The sequence below is a fragment of the Neoarius graeffei genome, chromosome 7 (genome assembly GCF_027579695.1).
Source record: "Neoarius graeffei isolate fNeoGra1 chromosome 7, fNeoGra1.pri, whole genome shotgun sequence".
Classification (NCBI taxonomy): Eukaryota; Metazoa; Chordata; class Actinopteri; order Siluriformes; family Ariidae; genus Neoarius; species Neoarius graeffei.
This window is the reverse complement of record NC_083575.1, coordinates 46,591,048-46,616,373: the sequence shown is the minus strand read 5'-3', so window position 1 is coordinate 46,616,373 and position 25,326 is coordinate 46,591,048. Positions and strand designations below refer to the sequence as shown.

Sequence of the window (25,326 nt, the reverse complement as noted above, 5' to 3'; positions counted from 1 at the left end):
ATTTATTTTGTTTTTTATTGTTCTTTACCATTGTATTTTCACATTTGGAATTTAAAAAAACTTTGGTTTCATACATTTTTCGTTGGTGTCAGATTATTTATAACATATTGGTGATGGGCGGCACGGTGGTGTAGTGGTTAGCGCTGTCGCCTCACAGCAAGAAGGTCCGGGTTCGAGCCCCGTGGCCGGCGAGGGCCTTTCTGTGTGGAGTTTGCATGTTCTCCCCGTGTCCGCGTGGGTTTCCTCCGGGTGCTCCGGTTTCCCCCACAGTCCAAAGACATGCAGGTTAGGTTAACTGGTGACTCTAAATTGACCGTAGGTGTGAATGTGAGTGTGAATGGTTGTCTGTGTCTATGTGTCAGCCCTGTGATGACCTGGCGACTTGTCCAGGGTGTACCCCGCCTTTCACCCGTAGTCAGTTGGGATAGGCTCCAGCTTGCCTGCGACCCTGTAGAACAGGATAAAGCGGCTACAGATAATGAGATGAGATGAGATATTGGTGATGAACGCTGGTCAGAAGGGCCCCCTGGAAATTTTTGCTTGGGGCCACAACAGGCTCTAGAATCACCTCTGCTCCCAGATACGCTTACTTTGAAAAAGGTTGCTTGGTCCCTGCCTAATCCTTACTGCATACACTTTGCGCACACGTTTTTTTGGCTTGTAGTCAGGAAAAAAAAAAAAAAGTCACATGATATTTTCTCAGAACCTGACCACTTTGTTGCAAGGCAAAACCCAAAGCTTTTTCAATCCTACCTGATAAATGTTCGCCTGTCTTCGGCCTTTTATAATAAAGGTGCATGTGGGGGATTTTATGACGTCACCTGAGTGCGCGTGCCCGGCGTTGCTGCTGTTGCTGAGCTGCTCATTCTGTTACTGACACCTCGATTCTGCAAGCTTCACACACCCGGCAGAATATAAAACCCAGACAAGTCGGTAAAGCAAGAACACACTGGACTCTCAGCATGGAGCGTGTGATAAACGGAGCAGGCTGGAGACGGGAAAAGCAGCGCTATCAGCCGCCACAGCACCCTGCGATCAGGGCCCCTCGGGGCTCGGGTCCGAAAGCAGGCCACAGCTCGCAGCTTTCCCCTGAAATGCCCATCAGGATGACGAACGAGAAAGAATTACTTCGCGGCCTGAATGACCGATTTGCAGGTTTTATCGAGAAGGTGCATCATCTGGAAAGCCAAAACAGAGCGCTGGAAAGGGAGATCGAGGCCATTCGGCTGAAAGCAAAGTCGTCCACGACTCTGGCCAGGCAGTACGAGCCGGAGCTGCAGGAGCTGAGGAGGCAGGTGCGAGAAATGGCGAGGCAGAAGCATGAGATGGAGCTGGAGCAGAAGCGCGTCGAGGATGAGTTTTACGCGCTCAGGGAGAAATGCGAGCAGGAGGCGCGCAGCAGAGCTGAAGCCGAGGAAAACATTTCTGCGCTCAAGAAATACATCGACGACGCGTCTTTATCCAAACAAGGCATGGACAGAAAGGCGAAAGCTCTTGAAGACGAGATCGAGTTCCTGAAGAGAAACCACGAGGCTGAAGTGACCGATATTTTGACGCAAATGAACGAGACGCGCTGCGTTTCTGCGCAAGGCAGCGGCTTCGGAAAAGGCGAGCTCACCGCGGCGCTCAGGAACATCAGGACACAGCTGGAGGCTCGCGCTTTCTGTCCACACTCAGAACAGCGCTTCAGCGATCAGCTGGCCAGGCTCACCAAAGCCGCCGAGACCGAAAGAGAGGCTGTGATCGCCACCAAAGCTGAAATCAGCCAGTACAGAAGTCAGCTGCAGGCCAAGACCGTGGAGCTGGATTCAGTCAGAGGGATGAGAGAAGCTCTGGAGAGGCAGCTGTATGACCTCGAGCAACGACACACTGCTGAAATCCATCACTACCAGGTCTGAAAATCACTGTAAACATCATACAGCAGAAACTGTCGTAGAAACATTTAGTTCAGGTTCACGACATCACTCCTGATCTAACCAGTTCTCTCATACACTCAGAAATCATTTGTATTGGTCTTCTGTTTTATTTGAAAAAAAAAAAAACAGCTCAGTTTCTTTTTCTTCTAATGTTTGTTTACAGGACACCATTAGAGAGCTGGAACAGGAGCTGAAAAACACCAAATATGACATGAGTAATCATGTGCAAGAGTATCACGATCTGCTAAATGTGAAAATGGCCCTGGATGCTGAAATCTACTCATACAGGTGAACGTCACGATATCATCAGGGTTTCAGTGAACGTAAAAATTCACAATTTGTCAGTTCTTGAACAGCTGCATAAAATCATGTTGTACTTATGATATGTCCCCCTACAGAAAATTGCTGGAGGGTGAAGAGTCAAGATACTCCGCTCTTTCGGATGCACAGGGACCAATGCCGTATGTTTACAGGCAGTCACCCATCTATACTCTGCCTAGTGTCCCAAGGGTGGGGGGAGTGAGTCGGAAAGCAGAGCCGCAGTACAAGTTTGTCGAGGAGATTATTACAGAGACAACCAGGGAAGACATAGAGATATCAGACACGGGGTCTGATGATGCTGAAGAACAAAGGGAGGGTGATCAAGTGTGTAGCGGAAAAGAGAAAGCAGGTGGAGCAGCAGGAAGTGAAGGACATTTAGAGGGAAAAAAGACCCAAGAATCAGACGCAAAGGATAAGACAGACAGCCCTGATGAAGAGCAATTGGACAATAAAGGAAAACCAACAGAAAATGAAAAGCAACCACTAAAAAAGTCTACAGATGTTTCTATGGATCTCAAGGAAGGCGGCATGAACACTCAACAAGCACAAAACAACTTACCTGCATCAGAAGAAAGTGGAGAAAAAGATATGGCTAACAATTACAACAAAGATGGTGAGACAGAATCCGAAACCAAGGAACCAGATTTAGACGCAAAAACAGTAAAACTACAAGCAGGTCTAAGTGGCGATGGCGATGTAGAAAAGGTAGCTCTCAACACTGAAAAAGGAAAACAGGACCTAGCAAAAGAAATAGACCAAACCAGTATTAAACAACCCAAGGCAACAGAGCAAACAGCTACACAGGAGGCTATTACAGAGCCAGGACAAAGTGCCATAGAAGAGATTTCTCCAAAATCTGATAACGAAAAGGCAAAAAAAGAGACACAACATGTAGCTGAGCCTCAAGATTCCTCTACTGGAAAAACAATGACAAAAGAGAAAGAAACTAGTGAGGTGAAATCTGTGGAGATCGATCCATCCACTGCTGACCCGCAGCCAGTATCTCAAAAAGCTGAGGCAGGACAAGAGACACGTCCTAACAGCGAAGCAGATTTAAAGCAGGGTGTAGAAACTTCGCAAGCTGTTGTACCCGATACAACTAAAGCAGCGAGTGCACAGGATAATACAGCAGAGGCACAAAAAGAGCTGGCAGGGAAAGTAAAGACAGAAGCACCGCTAAAAAGTGAAGTAAAACAAATCAAATCTGAGGAGGAGAAAAAAACTGACCGCAAATCAAAGGCTGATACAGAAACTGTGAAACCAGGAAAGGGAGACAGTGCTCAGTGTACAGAGGCACAAGAAAAACATGAGGATGTCTCCAAAACCACTGCTAAAGAAACAGGAGCTGAAACATCTGATAGAAAGGAGATTCAAACAAAGGACTTAATGGACAGTACAAAAACAGAGGAAAGTACTGAATCAAAGAAAACGGTGAAAGAGACTGATGAAATGCAAATAAAAAAACAGCTGATGGTTGCAGAGATGGAGACAAAATCAGAGGAGCAGTCTCATAAAAATGCAGATGGCACTCAAGAAGGCATGGTAGACAGTCATAAAACAGAGGAAATCATCACAACCAAATCTTCTGAAATACAAAAAGAGGACATTGAGAAGGACTTGGAGCCAAAATCTACTGAAAAGGAAACAAAATATGAGCAAAAACCAGAGAAACAAGGTTCCAAGGAGCATGAACTGGAGACTTCTGAGGACATCAAAGAGATGAGTATAAACAAGCCTAAGGGGCAAGAGATAGACAATGAAAGCTCTCAACATGTCCAACCTGAACAGAGTGTTCCAAAGACCTCACCGGAAAAAGAGCAAAGTATAGACCAGACGAGCACGGACAAAGATTCACATGAAATCAAGGACACCAAAATTGAGAAATCGGACAAGACTGATAGCAGTGAGGCAAAGCAGGACAGGACCAAGATGGACACAATGAAAAGTAAAGATCTTGAGAAGGATCCTACACCCCTGAAAGATTCCAAAACACTGGAGGCAACAGAGCAAGGACAAGCCTCATCTGAGAAAGGGCAAGACAACAGCATGAAAGTGGATCTGAAAAAACAGAGGGATGTGCCAGCAGTAACTGAAAATGGAGTAAATATATGAATGAAGACACCTTTTTGAAACACCTTCGCTGGCTGTATTAGTCATTCAAAGTGTACAAGTAACTCAAAGTTTAGATAAATCACATCACGCAAATACTTTAATAACTGCATGAACCGCTGAATAACGGCATGAAACGACATATCTGCAGTGCTAACCTACATGCAACTCAAGAGCTGATGTCTGCATGTGTGCCGATATCTAGGTTAAATCTAGGCTGATGAATAAAAGATGTAGTAAAAGAGAATGTATATGTCTCAATGAAAATATTTTGCTATACCACAACTGCTTGTTAGATGAATATGTGTATATTTAACAGAATGCTATATATTGGCAGAATAAACATTATTTCAGCATATTGATTTGTTTTTGGTGTGCCATTACTTTTCTCTCCCATGCAGCAGAACTCCATAACAAACTTGGTTACAGCCAACATAAAATGTGGAAAGTATGAGTCCATGGATGCATAGCATAACAGTGCTGCTGATGATTTGCCTGGAATCATCCCCACAAACCAGGGTTACAGGAGTGTTATTAGTTCCCCTTTGTGGAGAATCATACACATGCTAAGCAAAGCCAGGTTCATGGGGTGCATTATATAAGCAGGAACATGTTTTGTGCTTCATATAAAACACAGCAATTTGCCAACAAGAACATTATTTATCAGGGAACAAGACATTACTCTTTTTTTTTTTTTTAAACTTCTCCAGAAGGTTACAGTACAAGACAAAAACGCAGCATGTCCTGTTAACATCGTTCTCCATTCTGGAGGTATTTTCATGTGTCTGAAATACAAGTTAGTGTAGATAGTGGAGACTCCTTCCAAAAAATGTTAGCCTCCTCAAAGAAAGCTTCACCTCATCAAGAATTAAAAAAAAAAAAGAAGAAGAAATCCATTCACGGGGAGCATTAGTCATACAAGTCTCTGTAGAAACGTATCAGGAGTGCACAAATCGGATTCTGCCTTGTGGTAGAAACCATTGTAAAAGCTGTTACAGAAAATTAATCAATACCTGACCAATCAGAATAAAGAATTTAATGGTGCTGGTATAAAACTCTTTAGAAAGTCTGGAGAACTAGTTAAGAGGCATTGTGTTCCATGTTCATGCCAACCAGGCCCAACTAACAAGCAGCTGCAGAATTCACGCTACATAAAACAAACATCGACTGGCCCATAACTGACAATTAAAAACTAAATACTGACTGGGGTAATTGCTTAGAGCAAATTTTAAATTAAGTACTAGAAGGCCTTGTTCTTCAAGGGTTGTTTGGATGGTTAATAGTACCAGCTTCTTGAAACCTTTTCTCCAGAGATCATGGCCAGTAGGGTTATGCAGTGTACCTATAAAGATTTGACAACTCAGAGAACCTCCTTAGGGCTCCATACCAAAGTCTGGGTGTAGATTACAGTAAGAGAGCTGCTTTATTTAACAGCTAAATGTATGAACTCAAAGCAAAGTACTGCTTTTAAGAAAAAAAAAAGAAAAAAATCTCAATCAAATGGGGTTCAAAGACTTTATTGAAAAGTTTACACATACACATGAGGACCTCTAAGGTTTTCCAACAGCACGACCTCAGCAAGTCAGGTTAGTGATGAGGACACTGAAAGCTTTAAGTACTGAACTCAACACATCCGTTTTGGCATCACCGAGTCAACTCTGCATGAAAAAACTAAAAAAAAAAACAAAACACAAAAGTGCCAGCCATACTCTCCCAAACAGGTTGAATTGCTTTCATTCATCCATTTTGACCACCCAAAAACTGCTTAGTTTAAGGGCAGGTTTCAAGTACAACTGGTGTTTCAAATCCTGACAGCTGACAGGAAAATGGTATCATGGAGCAGATTTCTTTGTGTGTACGGAAAGAAAAGGAGCATGATTTAAATATAAGCAGATATAAACTTTTAAATGTAGTTAACAGTTGCACACATTACGTTCAGATGACTAAGGAATATCAAGTAATAGAAACAGGTGGGGGGTAAAAAAAAAAAAAAAAATCACATTCTCCCAAATACTACCAATGCCTTACTGTAGAGGAAATGCAACATGCAGGCTTAAGACACCAACCGCTGCAACTGGAGAGCATTAATCTGCCAAAGGAGTGTGAAAATTCAGATAGGAGATCAAATGTGCTACAAAACCAAAAGTGACCATGTTTAAGGAATACTACTAACCAAAAACAGACATCATGAGGAAAAGACACCACTGTAATGGTTACTAAAAATGGCTGTTTTTTTTTTTGTTGGAGTCTTTGAACACATCCCTTCCCATCCAGAATTCCCCTGCTGGTTAAGATTTAAGGCCAGATTCCTCGGATATTCCCTTGTCCCTGATGTAAGAGTGTGCAGTACTTTAGGCCTCCAGCTCCAGCCCCAAACCCAGCTTATGGCCACCCGCATTGATGCTCTTTCCATCAACCAGGGCAGACAGGGTCAGCTTCACACCTGCACAAAACCATTACAGCATGGTTACAAGAAGGTTGGCGTTAGCCAAAATGTGTTAATTATTTTACACAATGATAAAATGAAGTTGCTTTCTGTATGGAAGCCAAGATGTAAAAGCTGGGCAGGACATTTCTGACATTTCTCTCTCTGAACCTCTCAGCTATAGCCCAGATGTGTTTGTGTAGTCATTTATATTATAGAAATATAATGGAATTGTGTCAATATGGGACAATAGAACATGCAAGTGTTACCTCTTCAGTGGTTACAAATATTTAGCTGATAGAACGAACACCACCACCATACCTGGTCTCAGAGTCTGTGTGTATCCAACACCAACAAGGCTAGTATTGTTCACTTTGGCCTGCAAGGAAGGCAATATTTAAACCCAGAAAATTAATACAAACTTCAATAATGTTCACAGCACAGACCCTTGAAATTACGCTGCTAGTCAGCACTATGCAAATCAGATGCTTTGGCTACCCTTTGTATTTAACAGCATTATGCACAACCAGTTAAAAGTTTGGACACACCTAATTCAGTGTTTTTTTTTCCCCTTTTTTATTAATTATAAGGCACTTCATGTCTTAAAGTAATGAAAGACTTGTTTCACTTTACTTTGCTGAGAGATTCTTGACATACATTACTACAGTTGTGCAATAGGGTCATGAAGGTAAACAGTCAGTACGTTTACATGCACATCCAAATCGAGCTGCTGTCGGTAATCGAGCAAAGGGTCCCAGCAGGGGTGCCAGAGAAATCCAATCCTACATGCACACAAGGAAATCGAGCTATTGTGTGAGGTACAGTGGTGCTTGAAAGTTTGTGAAACCTTTAGAATTTTCTATATTTCTGCATAAATATGACCTAAAACATCATCAGATTTTCACACAAGTCCTAAAAGTAGATAAAAAGAACCCAGTGAAACAAATGAGACAAAAATATTATACTTGGTCATTTATTTATTGAGGAAAATGATCCAATATTACATCTTTGTGAGTGGCAAAAGTATGTGAACCTCTAGGATTAGCAGTTAATTTGAAGGTGAAATTAGAGTCAGGTGTTTTCAATCAATGGGATGACAATCAGGTGTGAGTGGGCACCCTGTTTTATTTAAAGAACAGGGATCTATCAAAGTCTGATCTTCACAACACATGTTTGTGGAAGTGTATCATGGCACGAACAAAGGAGATTTCTGAGGACCTCAGAAAAAGCGTTGTTGATGCTCATCAGGCTGGAAAAGGTTACAAAACCATCTCTAAAGAGTTTGGACTCCACCAATCCACAGTCAGACAGATTGTGTACAAATGGAGAAAAATTCAAGACCATTGTTACCCTCCCCAGGAGTGGTCGACCAACAAAGACCACTCCAAGAGCAAGGTGTGTAATCGTCGGCGAGGTCACAAAGGACCCCAGGGTAACTTCTAAGCAACTGAAGGCCTCTCTCACATTGGCTAATGTTAATGTTCATGAGTCCACCATCAGGAGAACACTGAACAACAATGGTGTGCATGGCAGGGTTGCAAGGAGAAAGCCACTGCTCTCCAAAAAGAACACTGCTGCACGTTTGCAGTTTGCTAAAGATCACATGGACAAGCCAGAAGGCTATTGGAAAATGTTTTGTGGACGGATGAGACCAAAATAGAATTTTTGGTTTAAATGAGAAGCGTTATGTTTGGAGAAAGGAAAACACTGCATTCCAGCATAAGAACCTTATCCCATCTGTGAAACATGGTGGTGGGAGTATCATGGTTTGGGCCTGTTTTGCTGCATCTGGGTCAGGACGGCTTGCCATCATTGATGGAACAATGAATTCTGAATTATACCAGCGAATTCTAAAGGAAAATGTCAGGACATCTGTCCATGAACTGAGTCTCAAGATAAGCCGGGTCATGCAGCAAGACAACGATCCTAAGCACACAGGTCGTTCTACCAAAGAATGGTTAAAGAAGAATAAAGTTAATGTTTTGGAATGGCCAAGTCAAAGTCCTGACCTTAATCCAATCAAAATGTTGTGGAAGGACCTGAAGCGAGCAGTTCATGTGAGAAAACCCACCAACATCCCAGAGCTGAAGCTGTTCTGTACGGAGGAATGGGCTAAAATTCCTCCAAGCCGGTGTGCAGGACTGATCAACAGTTACTGGAAACGTTTAGTTGCAGTTATTGCTGCACAAGGGGGTCACACCAGATACTGAAAGCAAAGGTTCACATACTTTTGCCACTCACAGATATGTAATATTGGATCATTTTCCTCAATAAATAAATGACCAAGTATAATATTTTTGTCTCATTTGTTTAACTGGGTTCTCTTTATCTATTTTTAGGACTTGTGTGAAAATCTGATGATGTTTTAGGTCATATTTATGCAGAAATATAGAAAATTCTAAAGGGTTCACAAACTTTCAAGCACCACTGTACATTGTGCACCCGAGCCACAGGTGGCGCTACACGCTCCATTGTGTTGGTACACTTCCGGTTGTCGTCATGAAGAAGAGCTATTCAAGAGTATAAACAAAGTTATCAGTTCCATGTTCACCATAGATTTGGTGTTCACAAGAAGTGTGTTTGTAGTTTGTATGTACGAACAGAAGTGTTCCTAATAAAATGGCCACTAATTGAAGTTGATCTGTAATGGTGAACATATTAACTGTTAGCCTGCTAACATGCTAATAACTGACCAACTAATTGGAAATGGGTGCGTACATGCCCAGACACAAGTGTTCCTAATAAAATGGTGGCTAAGGTGAAGTGTCATGCCGACCGAGGCTGTTTTTTGTTTTTTTTTTCGACCGAGGCTGTTGTGTTTCCTGCTTGTGGTCTCGTCACTTCCGGAAGGGGCAGTGCTGAAGTAAGTAGCTCGACAGGGTTTACATGCACTCGGCAAAAATCGCATAATCTAGGTCGTGTAGCTCGATTACGAGAAATCAAGTTCGGTTCAATTTCAGCCGAGCTAAGGTGTTTCCATGGCATTTAGAACTTCGATTTCAGTCGAGCAACGGCAGAAATTCGATTTCCTCTATGTGCATGTAAATGCACTCAGTGGCTACTTTGAAGAACAAGAGTCATCAGGAGAGGACACATCATCCCCCCTCTCCCAATCCCCCACATGAAACCCCACTCCAAATTTTCCTAAGTTGAACTGACTGCCATGGAAATACGGAAAAAATAATCACAGAAATCCCAAAAATGTCAAAAAGGCACAACTCCTCTAGTCTCTTAACAGAACTGTCAGGTTTCATGAAAAAAAATTCCTAATAGTTGAGTTATGCTCCGGAAACTAAAATATTTACAGATGGACAGACAGAGCGATAGCTACTCTATATCCCCCCACATTATATGCCTGGGGGATAATTTAAAAAAATGTTTTGTATTTTAAACACTTTGTTTACCACATAATTCCATACATGTTCCATATGTTATTTCATAGTTTTGATGTCTTCAGTATTGCTCTATAATGCAGAAAACCTGTGAACGACTTAGCGTGTCCAAACTTTTGACTGCTGTAGATGTTAAAGAGGAGGAGGATGACTGCAAAGCCCATTAATTTGAGATATTTTCTTGGTTAGGGTTTATGATCATGAAGGCAACACACCACGAGTGTTGAAATACTGAAATAATCAGTGGGGAAGAGGCTTGCTGTTTAGTGTCACTAAACTGCATGCTTCCATCACAAATATGTAAGAAGTTTGTAGTATGCAAGTTGCATTATACATGGCACAATATAGATTTATAAGATAATTAACTGCCCGGGTTACTTTAGAATAAAAAGAGCTCATGCACTCACACTAATGGAGGCGTCCTTGTCCAGCTGGTACTTTGCAGCGATGCCAAAGCGTGTGCTGTTACTGCCTGCAGCCCAGGCCAGGTTCACTGCTGTCTCCATCTTATCACTCACTTTCTGATAGATTGAGCCACCAAACTCTGAGCCATCATTGCTGCAGAGCACAGAACATCAGTCTCAATAGGACATATTGTGCATGTTCATATAATTTGATAGATACAGTGCCTTGCAAAAGTATTCATACCCCTTGAACTTTTTCACATTTTTCCACCTTACAACCATGAACTTAAAAGTTTATTGAGATTTTATGTGATAGACCAACACAGAGTAGCACATAATTGTAAAGTGGAACAAAAATGATAAATGGTCTTCAAAATTTTAAACAAATAAAAATCTGAAAAATGTGATGTGCATTAGTATTCAGCCCCCCTGCGTCAATACTTTGTAGAGCCACCTTTTGCTGCAATTACAGCTGCAAGTCTTTTGTGGTATGTCTCTACCAGCTTTGCACATCTAGACACTGAAATTTTTGCCCATTCTTCTTTGCAAAATAGCTCAAGCTCAGCCAGATTGGATGGAGAGCGTCTGTGAACAGTAATTTTCAAGTCTTGCCACAGATGCTCAATGGGATTTAGGTCTGGACTTTGACTGGGCCATTCTAACACATGAATATTCTTTGATCTAAACCATTCCATTGTAGCTCTGGCTGTATGTTTAGGGTCATTGTCTTGCTGGAAGGTGAATCTCCTTCCCAGTCTCAAATCTTTTGCAGCCTCCAACAGGTTTTCTTCCAGGATTGCCCTGTATTTAGCTCCATCCGTCTTCCCATCAACTCTGACCAGCTTACCTGTCCCTGCTGAAGAAAAGCATCCCCATAGCATGATGCTGCCACCACCATGTTTCACAGTGGGGATGGTGTGTGCAGGGTGATGAGCAGTGTTAGTTTTCCGCCACACATAGCGCTTTGCATTTAGGCCAAAAAGTTCAACTTTGTTCTCATCTGACCAAAGCACCTTCTTCCACGTTTGCTGTGTCCCCTACATGGCTTCTGGCAAACTGCAAACGGGACTTCTTATGCCTGTCTTTCAACAATGGCTTTCTTCTTGCCACTCTTCCAAAAAGGCCAGATTTGTGGAGTGTACGACTTATAGTTGTCCTGTGCACAGATTCTCCCACCTGAGCTGTGGATTTCTGCAGCTCCTCCAGAGTGATCATGGGCCTCTTGGCTGCTTCTCTGACCAGTGCTCTCCTTGCTCGCTCTGTCAGTTTAGGTGGACGGCCATGTCTTGGTAGGTTTGCAGTTGTGCCATACTTTTTCCATTTTTGAATGATGGATTGAACAGTGCTTCTTGAGATGTTCAGAGCTTGGGATATTTTTTTATAACTTAACCCTGCTTTAAACTTCTCCAGAACTTTATCCCTGACCTGTCTGGTGAGTTCTTTGGTCTTCATGATGCTGTTTGTTCTTCAGTGTTCTCTAACAAACCACTGAGGCCTTCACAGAACAAGTGTATTTATGCTGAGAGTAAATTACACACAGTAGGACTCTATTAACTAATTAGATGACTTCTGAAGGCAATTGATTGCACTGGATTGTATTTAGAGGTATCGGAGTACAGGGGGCTGAATACTAATGCACACCACATTTTTCAGATTTTTATTTGTTTAAAATTTTGAAGACCATTTATCATTTTACTTCGCAATTATGTGCTACTCTGTGTTGGTCTATCACATAAAATCTCAGTAAAAAACTTTTAAGTTCGTGGTTGTAAGGTGGAAAAATGTGAAAAAGTTCAAGGGGTATGAATACTTTTGCAAGGCACTGTATATTCATATCCATTTCAATACTTCACTATACAATGATACGGATATGATATTCAGTGCCTAATTCTATTACTATGAACATTTCCATCTCAAAATATCAACTACAATGTTTATTCTCAAAGAAACTGTACTAAATGAAATATCCATACAATATCAAAAAGACAGTAAAGCTATATACGGGGGAATTATATGGATTATATAAAGCTATACATGAGGGAAGCCACGGCCTAAAGGTTAGAGAAGCAGCTTTGGGATCAGAAGGTTGCTGGTTCGAGTCCCTAGACCAACAGGAATGGCTGAAGTGCCCTTGAACAAGACACCTAACCCCCAGTTGCTCCCAGGGCTGCCCACTGCTGTGGATATGTCAGGGTCCTGTTGTACGTTGCTCTGGATAAGAACGTCTGCTAAACGCCTGTAATGTAATGTAATCTGTACTTACACATTAGTGTGCAGCTGGAAGTCGCCAGTCTTGTAACCTACAGCAAAGTTGTTCTGGGTCATCTTGGACTTGGCTGTGTCAAAGGACATCTGGTAGCCAGCAAGCCATCCTTCATAACCAACCACAGCAGCAGCATGGATAGTTGGACCAGCAAAGTCGAAGTCAACGTCACAGCCCAAGTTGACATATTCCCGTTTGTAGGCCGTCTTGACTTTTCCACTCTTCTTGCTGTTAACAAGGCCAATGTTAGATGAACATTTTGTAAGAGACTGTTTTCCAATGCAAGACAGAGCTAAACCTCACTTATGATTATAATGAAGTATTCATTACTAAAGCAAGTAAGACAAAAATCAACAGAATGCAAACACTAGAACCGTTACTGTTCAAACAATGCACGTCAAGAGATTCAACAATATTACTACAAATTCAGGAGAAGTGATGTAGTAAACTCACTAATCCTACTGCAGAATATAATACTACACACCTCAGCAATAACTAAAAATAAGGCTTTAAAGCAAATGCTGGTGGAGAGAATAATGGCTCTCTCTCAACCCGCACTATAAATCAAAACCTTCTATTCGCCTGTGGTCAGCAAAAATACTGCTATTTTAGCAGACCAATGTTAAAAATAATCAAACCATAGAAATAATGCTGGGCTTGTATTTTTATTTTTTTTAATTAAATATGACTTCCACATTTGTGTAACAGTGCAAACTGTCACCATTAAGCTTGCAACAACAGATAAACAAAAATAATTAATAACTATTATTGAAGTCATTAGAAATAAAATGTCAAAGTCAGTCAACAACATCTTCAGTTATGAAGCACAATGGCATGCACTTGGTCACTTAAATATTATATAACTAAAAATGTATTTGATGGAAAATGGTAGAAAATTTTACAACAGAGCAAATTGTACAAATCAAATAAAAAACTCCTCCGAATACTTTTCAGTACATTGCAGTGTTGGCCTCATGACTTAACTGATGTGTTGAAAATGGGTTTGTGTGGATTTTTCTCAGAATTAATACCCTGGGCAGCACGGTGGTGTAGTGGTTAGCGCTGTCGCCTCACAGCAAGAAGGTCCGGGTTCGAGCCCCGTGGCCGGCGAGGGCCTTTCTGTGTGGAGTTTGCATGTTCTCCCCGTGTCCGCGTGGGTTTCCTCCGGGTGCTCCGGTTTCCCCCCCACAGTCCAAAGGCATGCAGGTTAGGTTAACTGGTGACTCTAAATTGACCGTAGGTGTGAATGTGAGTGTGAATGGTTGTCTGTGTTTATGTGTCAGCCCTGTGATGACCTGGCGACTTGTCCAGGGTGTACCCCGCCTTTCGCCCGTAGTCAGCTGGGATAGGCTCCAGCTTGCCTGCGACCCTGTGGAACAGGATAAAGCCGCTAGAGATAATGAGATGAGATTAGTGCCCTGCGTTAATGACGTACGTTGCAGAAGGACATGCATTATGCCATGTTGGGCAGTTGTGTCATCACAAGCAGCAAAGCTCTTTGAATCAATTAGCTTTTAAGTCATTAATTCATTTTTTGACCCAGAATTGTTGATAAAAATATTGCATTGTTTCGTTTTATTAACATACAAATTAGTATCCATTTACAGTACATGAGGATCAAGGTCAAGCATCTGAAATAGTTTGTGGAAGCAGGGACTAGGGATGGCGAAAACTAAAAAAAAATCTTGACCGACCACCGAGCCCCATTAGCCGGTTAAAGTCGGTTAACCGGCGCGCCTTTTGGCGGATGCCGCCTTTTTCACGGCTGAATCGTGCAGATCCGATTTGGGGGGGGGCAGCGTTGGAGTGTCTGAATAATTTCATCAGAGTAAATTCTGTATTAAAATTATTCGGACACTCCACCGCCCCCCCCAAAAAAAAAATCGTATCTGCATGATTCAGCCGTGAAAAAGTCGGCATCTGCGCCTTTACTTTGTGTGGAGAGATATGATCTGCAATAACATGCATTGTTGGCTACAGACCGAAACATACTTTCAGAATGCACTGGCCAAGGCAGGACTAAACTCCATGTGCCTTCTAATAATAATTAATAAAAAAAAAAACAGAATAGTAATTTGTAAGCTAAAAAGCCTGTCTACAGTTTTCTTTCGCCGAGTGGCAGCTGTGTTCAACTGGGGCGGGACATGACTGAATGGGTGTTTCTGATTTGTCAGCTGTCGTCCTTACACCGCATGGCTGATGCCCCAAGCTTTTACAACACAAAATTCCAGGTTCTCCGCTCTAAAATCGGCAGCTTCAAAATGATTGATTTTTTTTTTAAACCGACAACCAAAAAAAAAAAAAACAACAACCGGTTGACGTTGATTCGGTCAACCACCGGTCAAACGGTCATCGGTTAACATCCCTAGCAGGGACATGGTCAAGCACTGGTTTATGAATGAAGGGTGGAGCTGGGAAAAGCAATTGGTAAATATCTACCCCATACAGGATTTTTCTAATGAGTGTTCTGAGTTTCAGGGAGTGGTGGCAAGGATAACTCTAGAATTACTGCTTTGTGGTTGTACATCTCCGTGAACCAGTGCAGTCTCAAATTCCCTCAGGGCAGTCCTGATGTATCATGTTCACAAGAACATGTGGTCACAGTGACCTTAACTTTTAACCACTAAAAGCTAATCATCTTAGAGTCCCATGAACATATATAACAAATTTGAAGAAATTCCCTCAAAAAGTGTGACACATGTTCATAAAAACTGGCTGTACGCACATTCGTACCTGAAAACATAATATTCTGGCATTAACTGCATTAGGACTCGTAAACTGGAGACGAGGACTCTGATTTTTTTTTTTGTAACATGCCATAATAACCTGGCATAAGATATTTATATCTACATTAATTTTTGTACTAATTTCATACAAGAGTGTCACACCTGCGCGCCTTGGCACATGTAGCAGATAGACTCTCGGGAGCGCTCCAGACAGCACGCGCGTGGTAAATGACTCACACCTGCCCAGGATTAAGGTGCAATCAGTGCACCTATATAAAAACTGTGAAAGCACACTTACTTTGCGAAGTATTGAGCTGCGTTGCTGACACATTACCAAGCCTTATTTCCTTGTTTGGTTTCCTGATCCCTGATTTCCTGTTTCTCGTCTTTGATTCTGCCGAGTCTACGATAGCCTGTTTGCCTCGCTCGACCAATTGCCTCTTTCACTGTTTTACGATTTTGCCTGCCATTCTGGATTGTTTACCTGTCTTCAGTTGTATTAATAAACACCTTCTGCACTTACATCCATCACCCAACCATCTCCGATAGAATACTTCACACTCCCTGACAAAGAGAATGCACATTCACCTGTTCATACATCATGTTCAGGAACAAACTAATGTTAACGGCGCTAAAACAGCCACCGTCAAATGGTGGAGTTGGAGTCTTGTTCTTGGACTCCACTCGGATCAATAGTGGACTCGACTCGAAATTTTTTTAATGACTTGGACTTGAGGTTTAGTGACTCAACTACAACACAGTAACAGACTTGTTCAAATATTTTTTTCCAAATCTGATTAAAACGTGCAATAGGTAAGACTAGTATAAATACGCAGGTGATTATAGGAAAATCACGCACGTGATTGGTTGAGAAATTCTGACTATTTCTCAATATCATCTCGAGCAACTTAGCAAAACAGCTGCCAATCACTGTCACCGTAAGGGAAGAAGAATTACAAAGAAGATACCGTTTCTAAAAGCACTCAAGTTTGGTCTACAACTATTCAAAGGTAAAATAAGGTCACAATTCCATCTTATCCATTTCAAAGCAAATTATTTTATGCAAGTTGGCATAGATAAGTGACAACCCTGCACCGTGCCATTATTACATCTGCATGCCACTTTTGAAGTTCAAAATTTTTTTAAATTCGATTTTCTTCAATAATTACCTGTGTATTTATAATAAAACAATTATGAAAATTACCAACAAGGAGACCAAACAAAATCATCTCAGACTGAGGATCAGTTTTCCCAAACAGGTTTTTTAAGCAATTTAAGCTTTTCTTTTCAAGTCATGTTCCAGGTTATTTGTACAGGTAAGGAAGGGGGGGAAAAAAGGAAGAAACTGACTACTGCACCCTTAAACAGTGCAGTACAGAATCCACATCATGTACTTGTGAAACTTATGCGCAGATCTTGTAGGATGTACAGCTTAGGGGTAGAGGTATCCAATTCCAACCCCAGGGCCAAATGTGGCCCACAGACAGATGTTAACTGCCCCATGGCTTCTCTTGGAATGTATGATAGGTGACCCACTGACCAACACATAGCAATTTTTCCTTTCACCTGAAGGTGGCAGCAGAATAGCTAAAATGCAAGAGCCTTCTCCCCCCACTACACTCGCAAATTAATCAATCAGTAGAACGATACCTGGTCATGGCTACAGACAAAAAGCACATATTCAAGTGACAAGGGGCAATTTCAAAAGAGCTGGAAACCACTAAGCTTTGAAAACATTTCATGACTTCTTGACAAAGTCCTTAACTAAAGTGGATTTGCTGTAATTTCTTTACTGCTCCTCCAATTTGGATGCAAATGCTCTCAAATTAAAACTGAAAATCCAATGTCTAATCTGGCCCTGCCTGTGATCTAGGTGTCCACCATATTTCTACTAAACCAAGACAACATAAGACTTGCTCAATATGATATCAGGTTACAAACAACCTTATGCTCTGGAGTCTTTGACCTGTCTCAGTCGCAACTTGAAGACAAGTACAGAGCTCAGTCCTCCTTCCGTAAACTATAATTTCATAAATCATAGACAAAAACAGCAGATTAAGATATTTACCCTGTGTTTGGTGAGAAGGTTGTATCAAAAGTCAGCTTCAGCCCTTTTGCAATCTAAAAAGGCAGACAGATTTGCTATCAAGGGCAATGAACCACAAATCAAATGCACAAAATGTTGCTCAATTCTGCCACTGCAGTGACACCTGGTCTTCAACGGTAATCTCTGTTCCTAGAGTGTTGTCAGTGTTCCACTTCTCCGTAAAGGTCAAGCCATACTCGGGCCTCTTGTATTTAGTTTCCAGACTGCCCACCACTTTGCTGGTGTCAGTGTTGGATGAACCTGAAGTCTTGAACTCCTGCAGAGGGACGACAAAGCAAAACATTTTGCATCACAGATTCAAATTCCACAGCAACTAAATAGCACAAGTGTTCAATAAAACTGCTCTGATGGATTAAGTAAGACATCATTCCTGCAATAAAACACGGTTTAAATTTAAACAAGCCACATTAACGCAAAACAGATATTAGAAACAGAACACATCCATCATAGTTAATTTATTCTAAACGTCCATTTACAAATAGCCACCACATTGTTTCAGAGTAATACATCTACAAGACAATCAGAACTTTTAATATGATCAATAAAACTAGAAATTATGACATGATGCACTTACCACTCCACTGGCTGATTTTGTCTTGACATCAAGTTTCACCAGACCAAAGCCTTCCAAGAAATAAAGCAAATTACAACATAGAACCACACACACATGAAAATGAAAGCTGATCTGACTTGCTCTATTAGCCAGTTACATTACCATATCCCTTGTTGAAGATGTCCTTGGCGGATTTTCCAAGATCAGCATATGCTGGGGGGACTGCCATTGTCTGAAGTACAAAGAAAAACCATCAATTACTAATAGTTCAAACCAAAACACCCATACCATACACTACTACAATATACCAACTGCGAATTGGCACAAGTACAAATTGCATATGTGAAATGGGTGTGAATGAAAGCCCACAGAAGATTATCATATTTTGTTTGCCATGTTAGCTTGGTGCACACAGATGGGCGAGCTAATCAGACATGACAGCAGGCCACACCTTCAGGACTCTTTCTTCATGAGGAAGTGAACACAATCGTATATGCTGCATTCCTTGACAGTCTGTTCTACTGTTATATCTCCCTGAATGCATCTGTACCCAAGGGGGGCAGCACATCCAAGAAGGACACATCCAGGCTGGACAAACTGATCAGGCAGGCCGGTTCTATGGTTGGCATGAAGCTGGACTCTCTGGTGACAGTGGCAGAGAAGAGGTCTATGGACAAACTACTGAACATCATGGACGATGCCAGTCACCCTCTGCACACCATCATCAGCAACCAGAGGAGCCTGTTCAGTGACAGAATGCTCCTTCCCAAGTGCAGGAAGAACAGACTCAAAAACTCCTTTGTCCCTCACGCCATCAGACTGTACAACTCCTCTCTGGGGGGGGAGGGGTAACAGGAGGACAGAGGACAGGAAGGAGCAGTAGCCTAGCCTAACGATAAGCAATACCGGACAATGTGCAATATAATGTGCAATATAAAGTGCAATATCTTTCCTGCTCCCCCCCACATCTTATTCTTTTATATTTGCATATGTAAATACTTAATTTATTTTAATTTATCTAGACATTTTATCTATTTCTTTTCTCTGTTTATCTGTAATGATGCTTAATTTCCCTGAGGGAACCCTCCCAAAAGGATCAATAAAGTTTTATCTAATCTAATCTAAGCCAACATTCAGAGGTGCCAGAACTTAGGTGATCAGGTATATATTTTAGGCTCAAGGCCTGCATGACCCATCTCGTCTTTGCCTCCATGGTGACCATGTGAGGAAAAAGATACCTTTGCAACACCTTCTGTTGTAGCATTAAACCAGAAACGGCGAGCATTCTTTATCTGACTGATGATTATCCAATCGATTTGGAGGAAATGTCTGAGAGAACAGGGTGCTCCTTAGAGAGCTCATTACTCCACCAATTAAATGTCCCATTGACCAGGTTACCTTGTGCTTTCACCACAAATACCCAGTGTTCCCCTGGGTTCTGAAAAATATTCTCCACTTTTTTCCTTGAAAAATATAAATCAAAGTAGTACTCTTCACTTTCTCTTATTTTTTCCTTCACTTAGTCTGCATTTTTTTTTTTAAAGTTACCGACTTATCAAAGTGGACTTAATACAGGTTTATACCAACCAAACTGGCACAATTCAAATAGTTGTACAGGCCTCTCCATTAAATATAAAATTTGGGCTCCATGCCAGCCTCTAATAAGACAGACTTGATTTTGGGTGCCCTGTGCACCATCAAGTTAAAATAAACCTCTAGTTTGAGTTTACATAAGGTTATTGTCGGATGGAAGTATTCATAAAAGAGGTATTAGGACTCCCTTTACCTTTTACTTCAACACAACTTTATTTACAATTGAACAGAGTTGAGAAGAGTCTTGCAACAACCAACAGTGAAGGAATAAAATTTTCCTGTCAATTTACGACACGAACACAAAGACATCGTGTTTTTTCATCATGCGTTCGCCAGACGCCCTCTAAACATAGAGCCCTTTGGTCGCTTGCCGGCTGATGGCACTTTCACTTTGGTGGCACGGTGGTGTAGTGGTTAGCACTGTCACCTCATGGCAAGGTGGTTCTGGGTTCGAGCCCAGCGGCCGGCGGGGGCCTCTCTGTGTGGAGTTTGCATGTTCTCCCTGTGTCAGCGTGGGTTTCCTCCAGGTGCTCCGGTTTCCCCCACAGTTCAAAGACATGCAGTTATGTTAGCGTGGGGCAGCTCTGGGCTGAAGTGCCCTTGAGCAAAAGTACTTAACCCCTGACGCTATAGCGTGGCTGCCTACTGCTCTGGTGTTTGTGTTCACTGCTTCAGATGGGTTAAATGCAGAGGATGAATCTCGCTGTGCTTGAAGTGTGCATGTGACAAAGGTTTCTTCTTACCAACCCCTGCATTACTAACACTGTCCGATGTGGTCGGGGCTCTGAGTGTGCCTTCCCCATGTCTGTTTTGGCCCTTAAATCATCTTCACTGCTTGAAGAAGACCGCCCCAAAAAAATGTAGTCAACTTAGACTGCACCATAGTTTGGTTCACGCAGAGGTATGTACACCACCACATCAGGCAGATTAAGACGCATCGCGACTGGTCAAAAGTTTGGCAGTCATTTGGTCATTATGTGTCGTCGATTTTTAACTGGTCACAAGCATGTGCTCACTGTTTAGACTCTGGCTTCCCTAAGTCTCTTCACTGCGGTTGGATTTCTAGAAAAGATGACTTACGGGTTGTTTTACAATCAGGGTACAAAGTTTGTGTCAAGGGGTCCAAAATTCAAATTGATTCAAACTGGTTCTTGTACCAGTTTTTAAGTGAAGGACAAGTTAAAGAACAGATTTCAGAAAATTTTTTGACATGCGTGTATGGTAGTTTTGTGTAATCTGCTATAAGATGGGAGAAACAAATTAAGTGATTCTCGGAGAGGACATTTTTTTTGACAATTCAGAATCCACTACTTCCACAGTGCTTTTAAATATAAGGCTGTAAGCTTTGTGTTAGTTGTCTCTAATATTTATGTCCCAATATCTTGACCACATTTTAGGATGAAAATAATCATTTTAGATATGTTATTTTATATTGAAAAATTAGCTGTCTCGGAGAGGACATTTTTTTGACACAATGACATACTAATTTGATCAAAATAGTCTGAAAACTTACTGGCATTCAACATTAAAACAACTATATTTCCAATGATATGGAACCAAATATTTGTTTTATGGTATAAAGAATGATTTAAGTGCATCCCTTTTGGAGCTACCTGTGGTCCAAAAAAGCACTTTTTCTAAATGACACGAGTAATTTTGCTAAATATGACATATATTGCCATACATTCACCAAAAATCACCTTATCACCAATTTTTTTTTTTTTTTTGCATGGTAAATAGAGCTATCACAGGGCTACAATAAACAACCAAGTTTATTTAGTCAAGCCTTTTGACATTGAAGATAATAAGTGTTAAATGTGATTTTTAGCTTGCGTACCCTGATTGTAAAACAACCCTTATGATAACGATCATGATAAAGATGACATACTTTCGTCACTGATGGATTATGTTCGTCAATGACAAGCGCCAGTAGGAACCCTGAATACCTTGGAAACGAAAATAAAACTACCATACAAAGCGAAAATACTGAGGAGATACTGACAAGGTTAAAGTGGACGCCATCTTGGTCAGAGACCGGCTGCTCACAGTCACGCTGACAGGCGGTTACAGACCGGTACACACCCACTCCTCTGATCTGATCTGAGCATGCGCCTGCACTGGAGAATCAAGACACTTCAAAAATAAAAAATAAAAATTGGTCCGATTTGCAAACATATACCCAAATCCTCACATATTTATTCGAGTCCACGAAAATCACGGTTCCGGGATTATACAGCTGAGGCGGTTCGCCAAACAGCTTTCAGAAACGTGTCACCCCAGTCAGTAGCTATGCTGCTAGCATGCTTGCTAACAGCTATAATTAGCTCGCTGGTTAAAAAGCCGCATAACCGTATCTCACGCGTGGCGGACTTTCACTACAGTTCCACACCCGTGGCTAAATAAGAAAAATAATCTCCCCGTGAACAGGCTTCCTGTGTGCGTGTACCGGGATCTTCGACACCTTTAATTGGGTGGATTTAATCTTTTCAGTCACGTTAGCAGCGAGCCACACACCTGTCATTGACCGGGCTTCAGCCACGAACGGCTCTACTGTTCTCCCGCGAGCTTTAATCACACACACACACACTCACCCCTGTTAATTTCACCGGAACTTTTAACAGCTAGGTTCCGCTGCTAAATTTCCGTGACAGACAGAGCTGTCATTTCAGAGAACTAGCTAAGCTAACTAGCGCGAGCATGCTAACAAAGTGTAAAACAGGGTTATTCCTCTTCCAAAACCTTACATATAGAAATGCATGCCATATATAGGATTCTCCTTCGCTCATATAACTTACCTGCTAATAAATGAATCTGTGGATTAACTTAAATAAGTTTAATAAACTTAACCCTAGCGCTAAATAGCCGCTATGAACCGAAAGGATTGGAGGGCGAACTGAAGGAGACTGTACAATCCAGATATCTGTAGCGACCCGATATGCCTTCCATGCCCAGTTGGAATTGCGCATGCGTGCCGTTACCACGCATGCGCAGTACAAACTAGGCAGGGACGCATATGGCTGAATTCCAAACAGGTTTCTAAAAGTGCACTACATGAAGTGAGCAAACTTGTATTTCATTGCCTACACACAGTAGGGCACGTATAGAGGAAGTAAAGAACGATCTGACACTCAAGTGATGTTTCCAAACCTTTCACCCTTCAACGACCTCTTCTGTCAGCCATTGCATTCGTTCCTGCTAGTCACTGATATCTGTGCTGCTATGATATAAAATAAAAAAAATGAAGAAATCAAGTAAAGCTAGTGATATTCATGCTTCAGTTTAAGCACAGCAGGTTCATGGTCATATTATTTGCATTTATTTACATTGGCTTACGAATTCAAATATAATAATTTATGCTGTTTTCCAGCATGGAAACTAACAGTAATCTTACATATCAAAAAGAACACCGAAACTACATCAGATCATGATTTGTAATTATTAAAACAAACATGAACTCACTATAATTGACAGCAGGAGTGGCGTGCCCTCCAAAAGTATTAACACTCTTCATGATTGTCTCAGGCGGCACGGTGGTGTAGTGGTTAGCGCTGTCGCCTCACAGCAAGAAGGCCCGGGTTCGAGCCCCGGGGCCGGCGAGGGCCTTTCTGTGTGGAGTTTGCATGTTCTCCCCATGTCCGCGTGGGTTTCCTCCGGGTGCTCCGGTTTCCCCCACAGTCCAAAGACATGCAGGTTAGGTTAACTGGTGACTCTAAATTGACCGTGAGTGTGAATGGTTGTCTGTGTCTATGTGTCAGCCCTGTGATGATCTGGCGACTTGTCCAGGGTGTACCCTGCCTTTCGCCCGTAGTCAGCTGGGATAGGCTCCAGCTTGCCTGCGACCCTGTAGAACAGGATAAAGCGGCTAGAGATAATGAGATGAGATGATCGTCTCAAAAGAACGCATATTTAATAAGTGACATTTTGAGCTCAAATAAACAGAGACATTTGGGTTGTTGGGGTTTTATTTTCAAACACACACAAAAAAATTAGACAAAACACTGCATTCAAAATTCTCTGCCTCTTAAAAATAATACTTATGATGGTGTAGTGGTTAGCACAGTCGCCTCACAGCAAGAAGGTTCCGGGTTTGAACCCAGTGGCCGGCGAGGGCCTTTCTGTGTGGAGTTTGCATGTTCTCCCCGTGTCTGCGTGGGTTTCCTCTGGGTGCTCCGGTTTCCCCCACAGTCCAAAGACATGCAGTTAGGTTGACATGGGGTGGCCTTGGGCTGAGGTGGCCTTGAGCAAGGTACCTGACTGCTACCCGGGTGCTCTGGTGTAGCTGCCCACTGCTCTGTGCGCGTGTGTCTTCACTGCTTCAGATGGGTTAAATGCAGAGGATGAATTTCACTGTGCTTGAAAGTGTGCATGTGACAAATAAAGGTTTCTTCTTCTTTTTCTCCTGCCTGACCTGGAGATAACCATACTGAGTCACTTCCTGTAATGTGTAGCAGTGTCTGAGACACTAAGGTGATCTCGGTCCACTTCTACTATAGAATATTTTAAGCTCCTTATTTTTCCAAAATTTGTGTATGTGGACTTCTCTTTTTATTTCATACTACAGGTTTTCGGTCGGGTTCCAATCCAGAGACTGAGATTTGTCATCGCACAGTTTTGGTTTTGTGGGATGTTTGTTTGTTTTTAATCATTTTTGTCTAGAGTTGGAAGCATGTTTGGCTTATCTTGTTGAAAGTTCTATCCATTACATGACCAAGTCTGAACCTCTTGGCAGAGGCAAGCTCTTGGTACGTTACAGAATTCATGATGCCATCAGTCTTCATAAGTTCCACTGAACCACCAGCCACAAAACAACCCCAAAGTCTCAGTGATCATATGTTACAGCAGGTATCACATGATTTTCCTTGTGTGCTGTCCACTTTGCTCACCAAGCATGTTGGTGGTGTGTATGATCAAAAGTTAGATTTTGGTCTCATCTGTTCACTACATATAATGCCAACGGTAATTGTAACCACACTGGATTTTGTCAGATATTATCAGAAAGGGCTTCTTACTTAGAAAGCTTCAAAACAGATTAGTAGTGTTTAACAGTTGATTTTGAAACTTGACTACCACAAGAATCAACAAAACTGTGCAATTCAAAAACTGATCTTTTATAAAGAGTAAAAAGTGTTTTTACCCATGTGCAACTTCCTATTCCCCTCATATTTCTGCACTTCTTGGTACAATTCTCAACATGGGTTCTGCTCATTACTATAGGCACAGCTCAAAAAATTAGAATATTGTGAAAAGTTCTTTTTTTTCGTAATTTCATTCAAAAAGGAAACTTTCATATAATCTATATCCATTACATGTAAAGTGAAATATTTTGAGCCTTTTTGTTTTAATTTTGATGAGTTTGGCTTATAGCTCATGAATCCAAAAAAGGATTTACAGTACAGAAATGTCCAAATTCTGAAAAGCATGTTCATTTATACACTCAGTACTTGGTTGGGGCTCCTTTACCACAAATTACTGCATCAATACAGCGAGGCATGGAGGTGATCATACTATGGCACTGCT

The 25,326-nt window shown here is 41.7% G+C and overlaps 2 protein-coding genes across 2 annotated transcripts; one reads left to right on the top strand and one right to left on the bottom strand.

The window, feature by feature from the left end:
* Positions 1-962: 962 nt before the first annotated feature.
* On the top strand, positions 963-4,626 carry LOC132888640 (neurofilament medium polypeptide). Its single transcript, XM_060924700.1, has 3 exons — positions 963-1,892; positions 2,080-2,204; positions 2,315-4,626. The coding sequence occupies exons 1-3, from the start codon at positions 963-965 to the stop codon at positions 4,347-4,349; spliced, it is 3,090 nt and encodes a 1,029-aa protein (XP_060780683.1). The 3' UTR covers positions 4,350-4,626.
* A 1,221-nt stretch (positions 4,627-5,847) lies between these two features.
* vdac2 (voltage-dependent anion channel 2) lies at positions 5,848-22,761 on the bottom strand. The gene is made up of 9 exons (XM_060925797.1): positions 22,605-22,761; positions 18,379-18,448; positions 18,238-18,287; positions 17,767-17,919; positions 17,625-17,677; positions 12,831-13,058; positions 10,571-10,721; positions 7,093-7,150; positions 5,848-6,789 (listed from the first exon to the last, which is right to left on the bottom strand). Exons 2-9 carry the CDS (start codon positions 18,443-18,445, stop codon positions 6,698-6,700), a joined length of 852 nt encoding a protein of 283 aa, XP_060781780.1. The 5' UTR covers positions 18,446-18,448; positions 22,605-22,761; the 3' UTR covers positions 5,848-6,697.
* Positions 22,762-25,326: the final 2,565 nt, after the last annotated feature.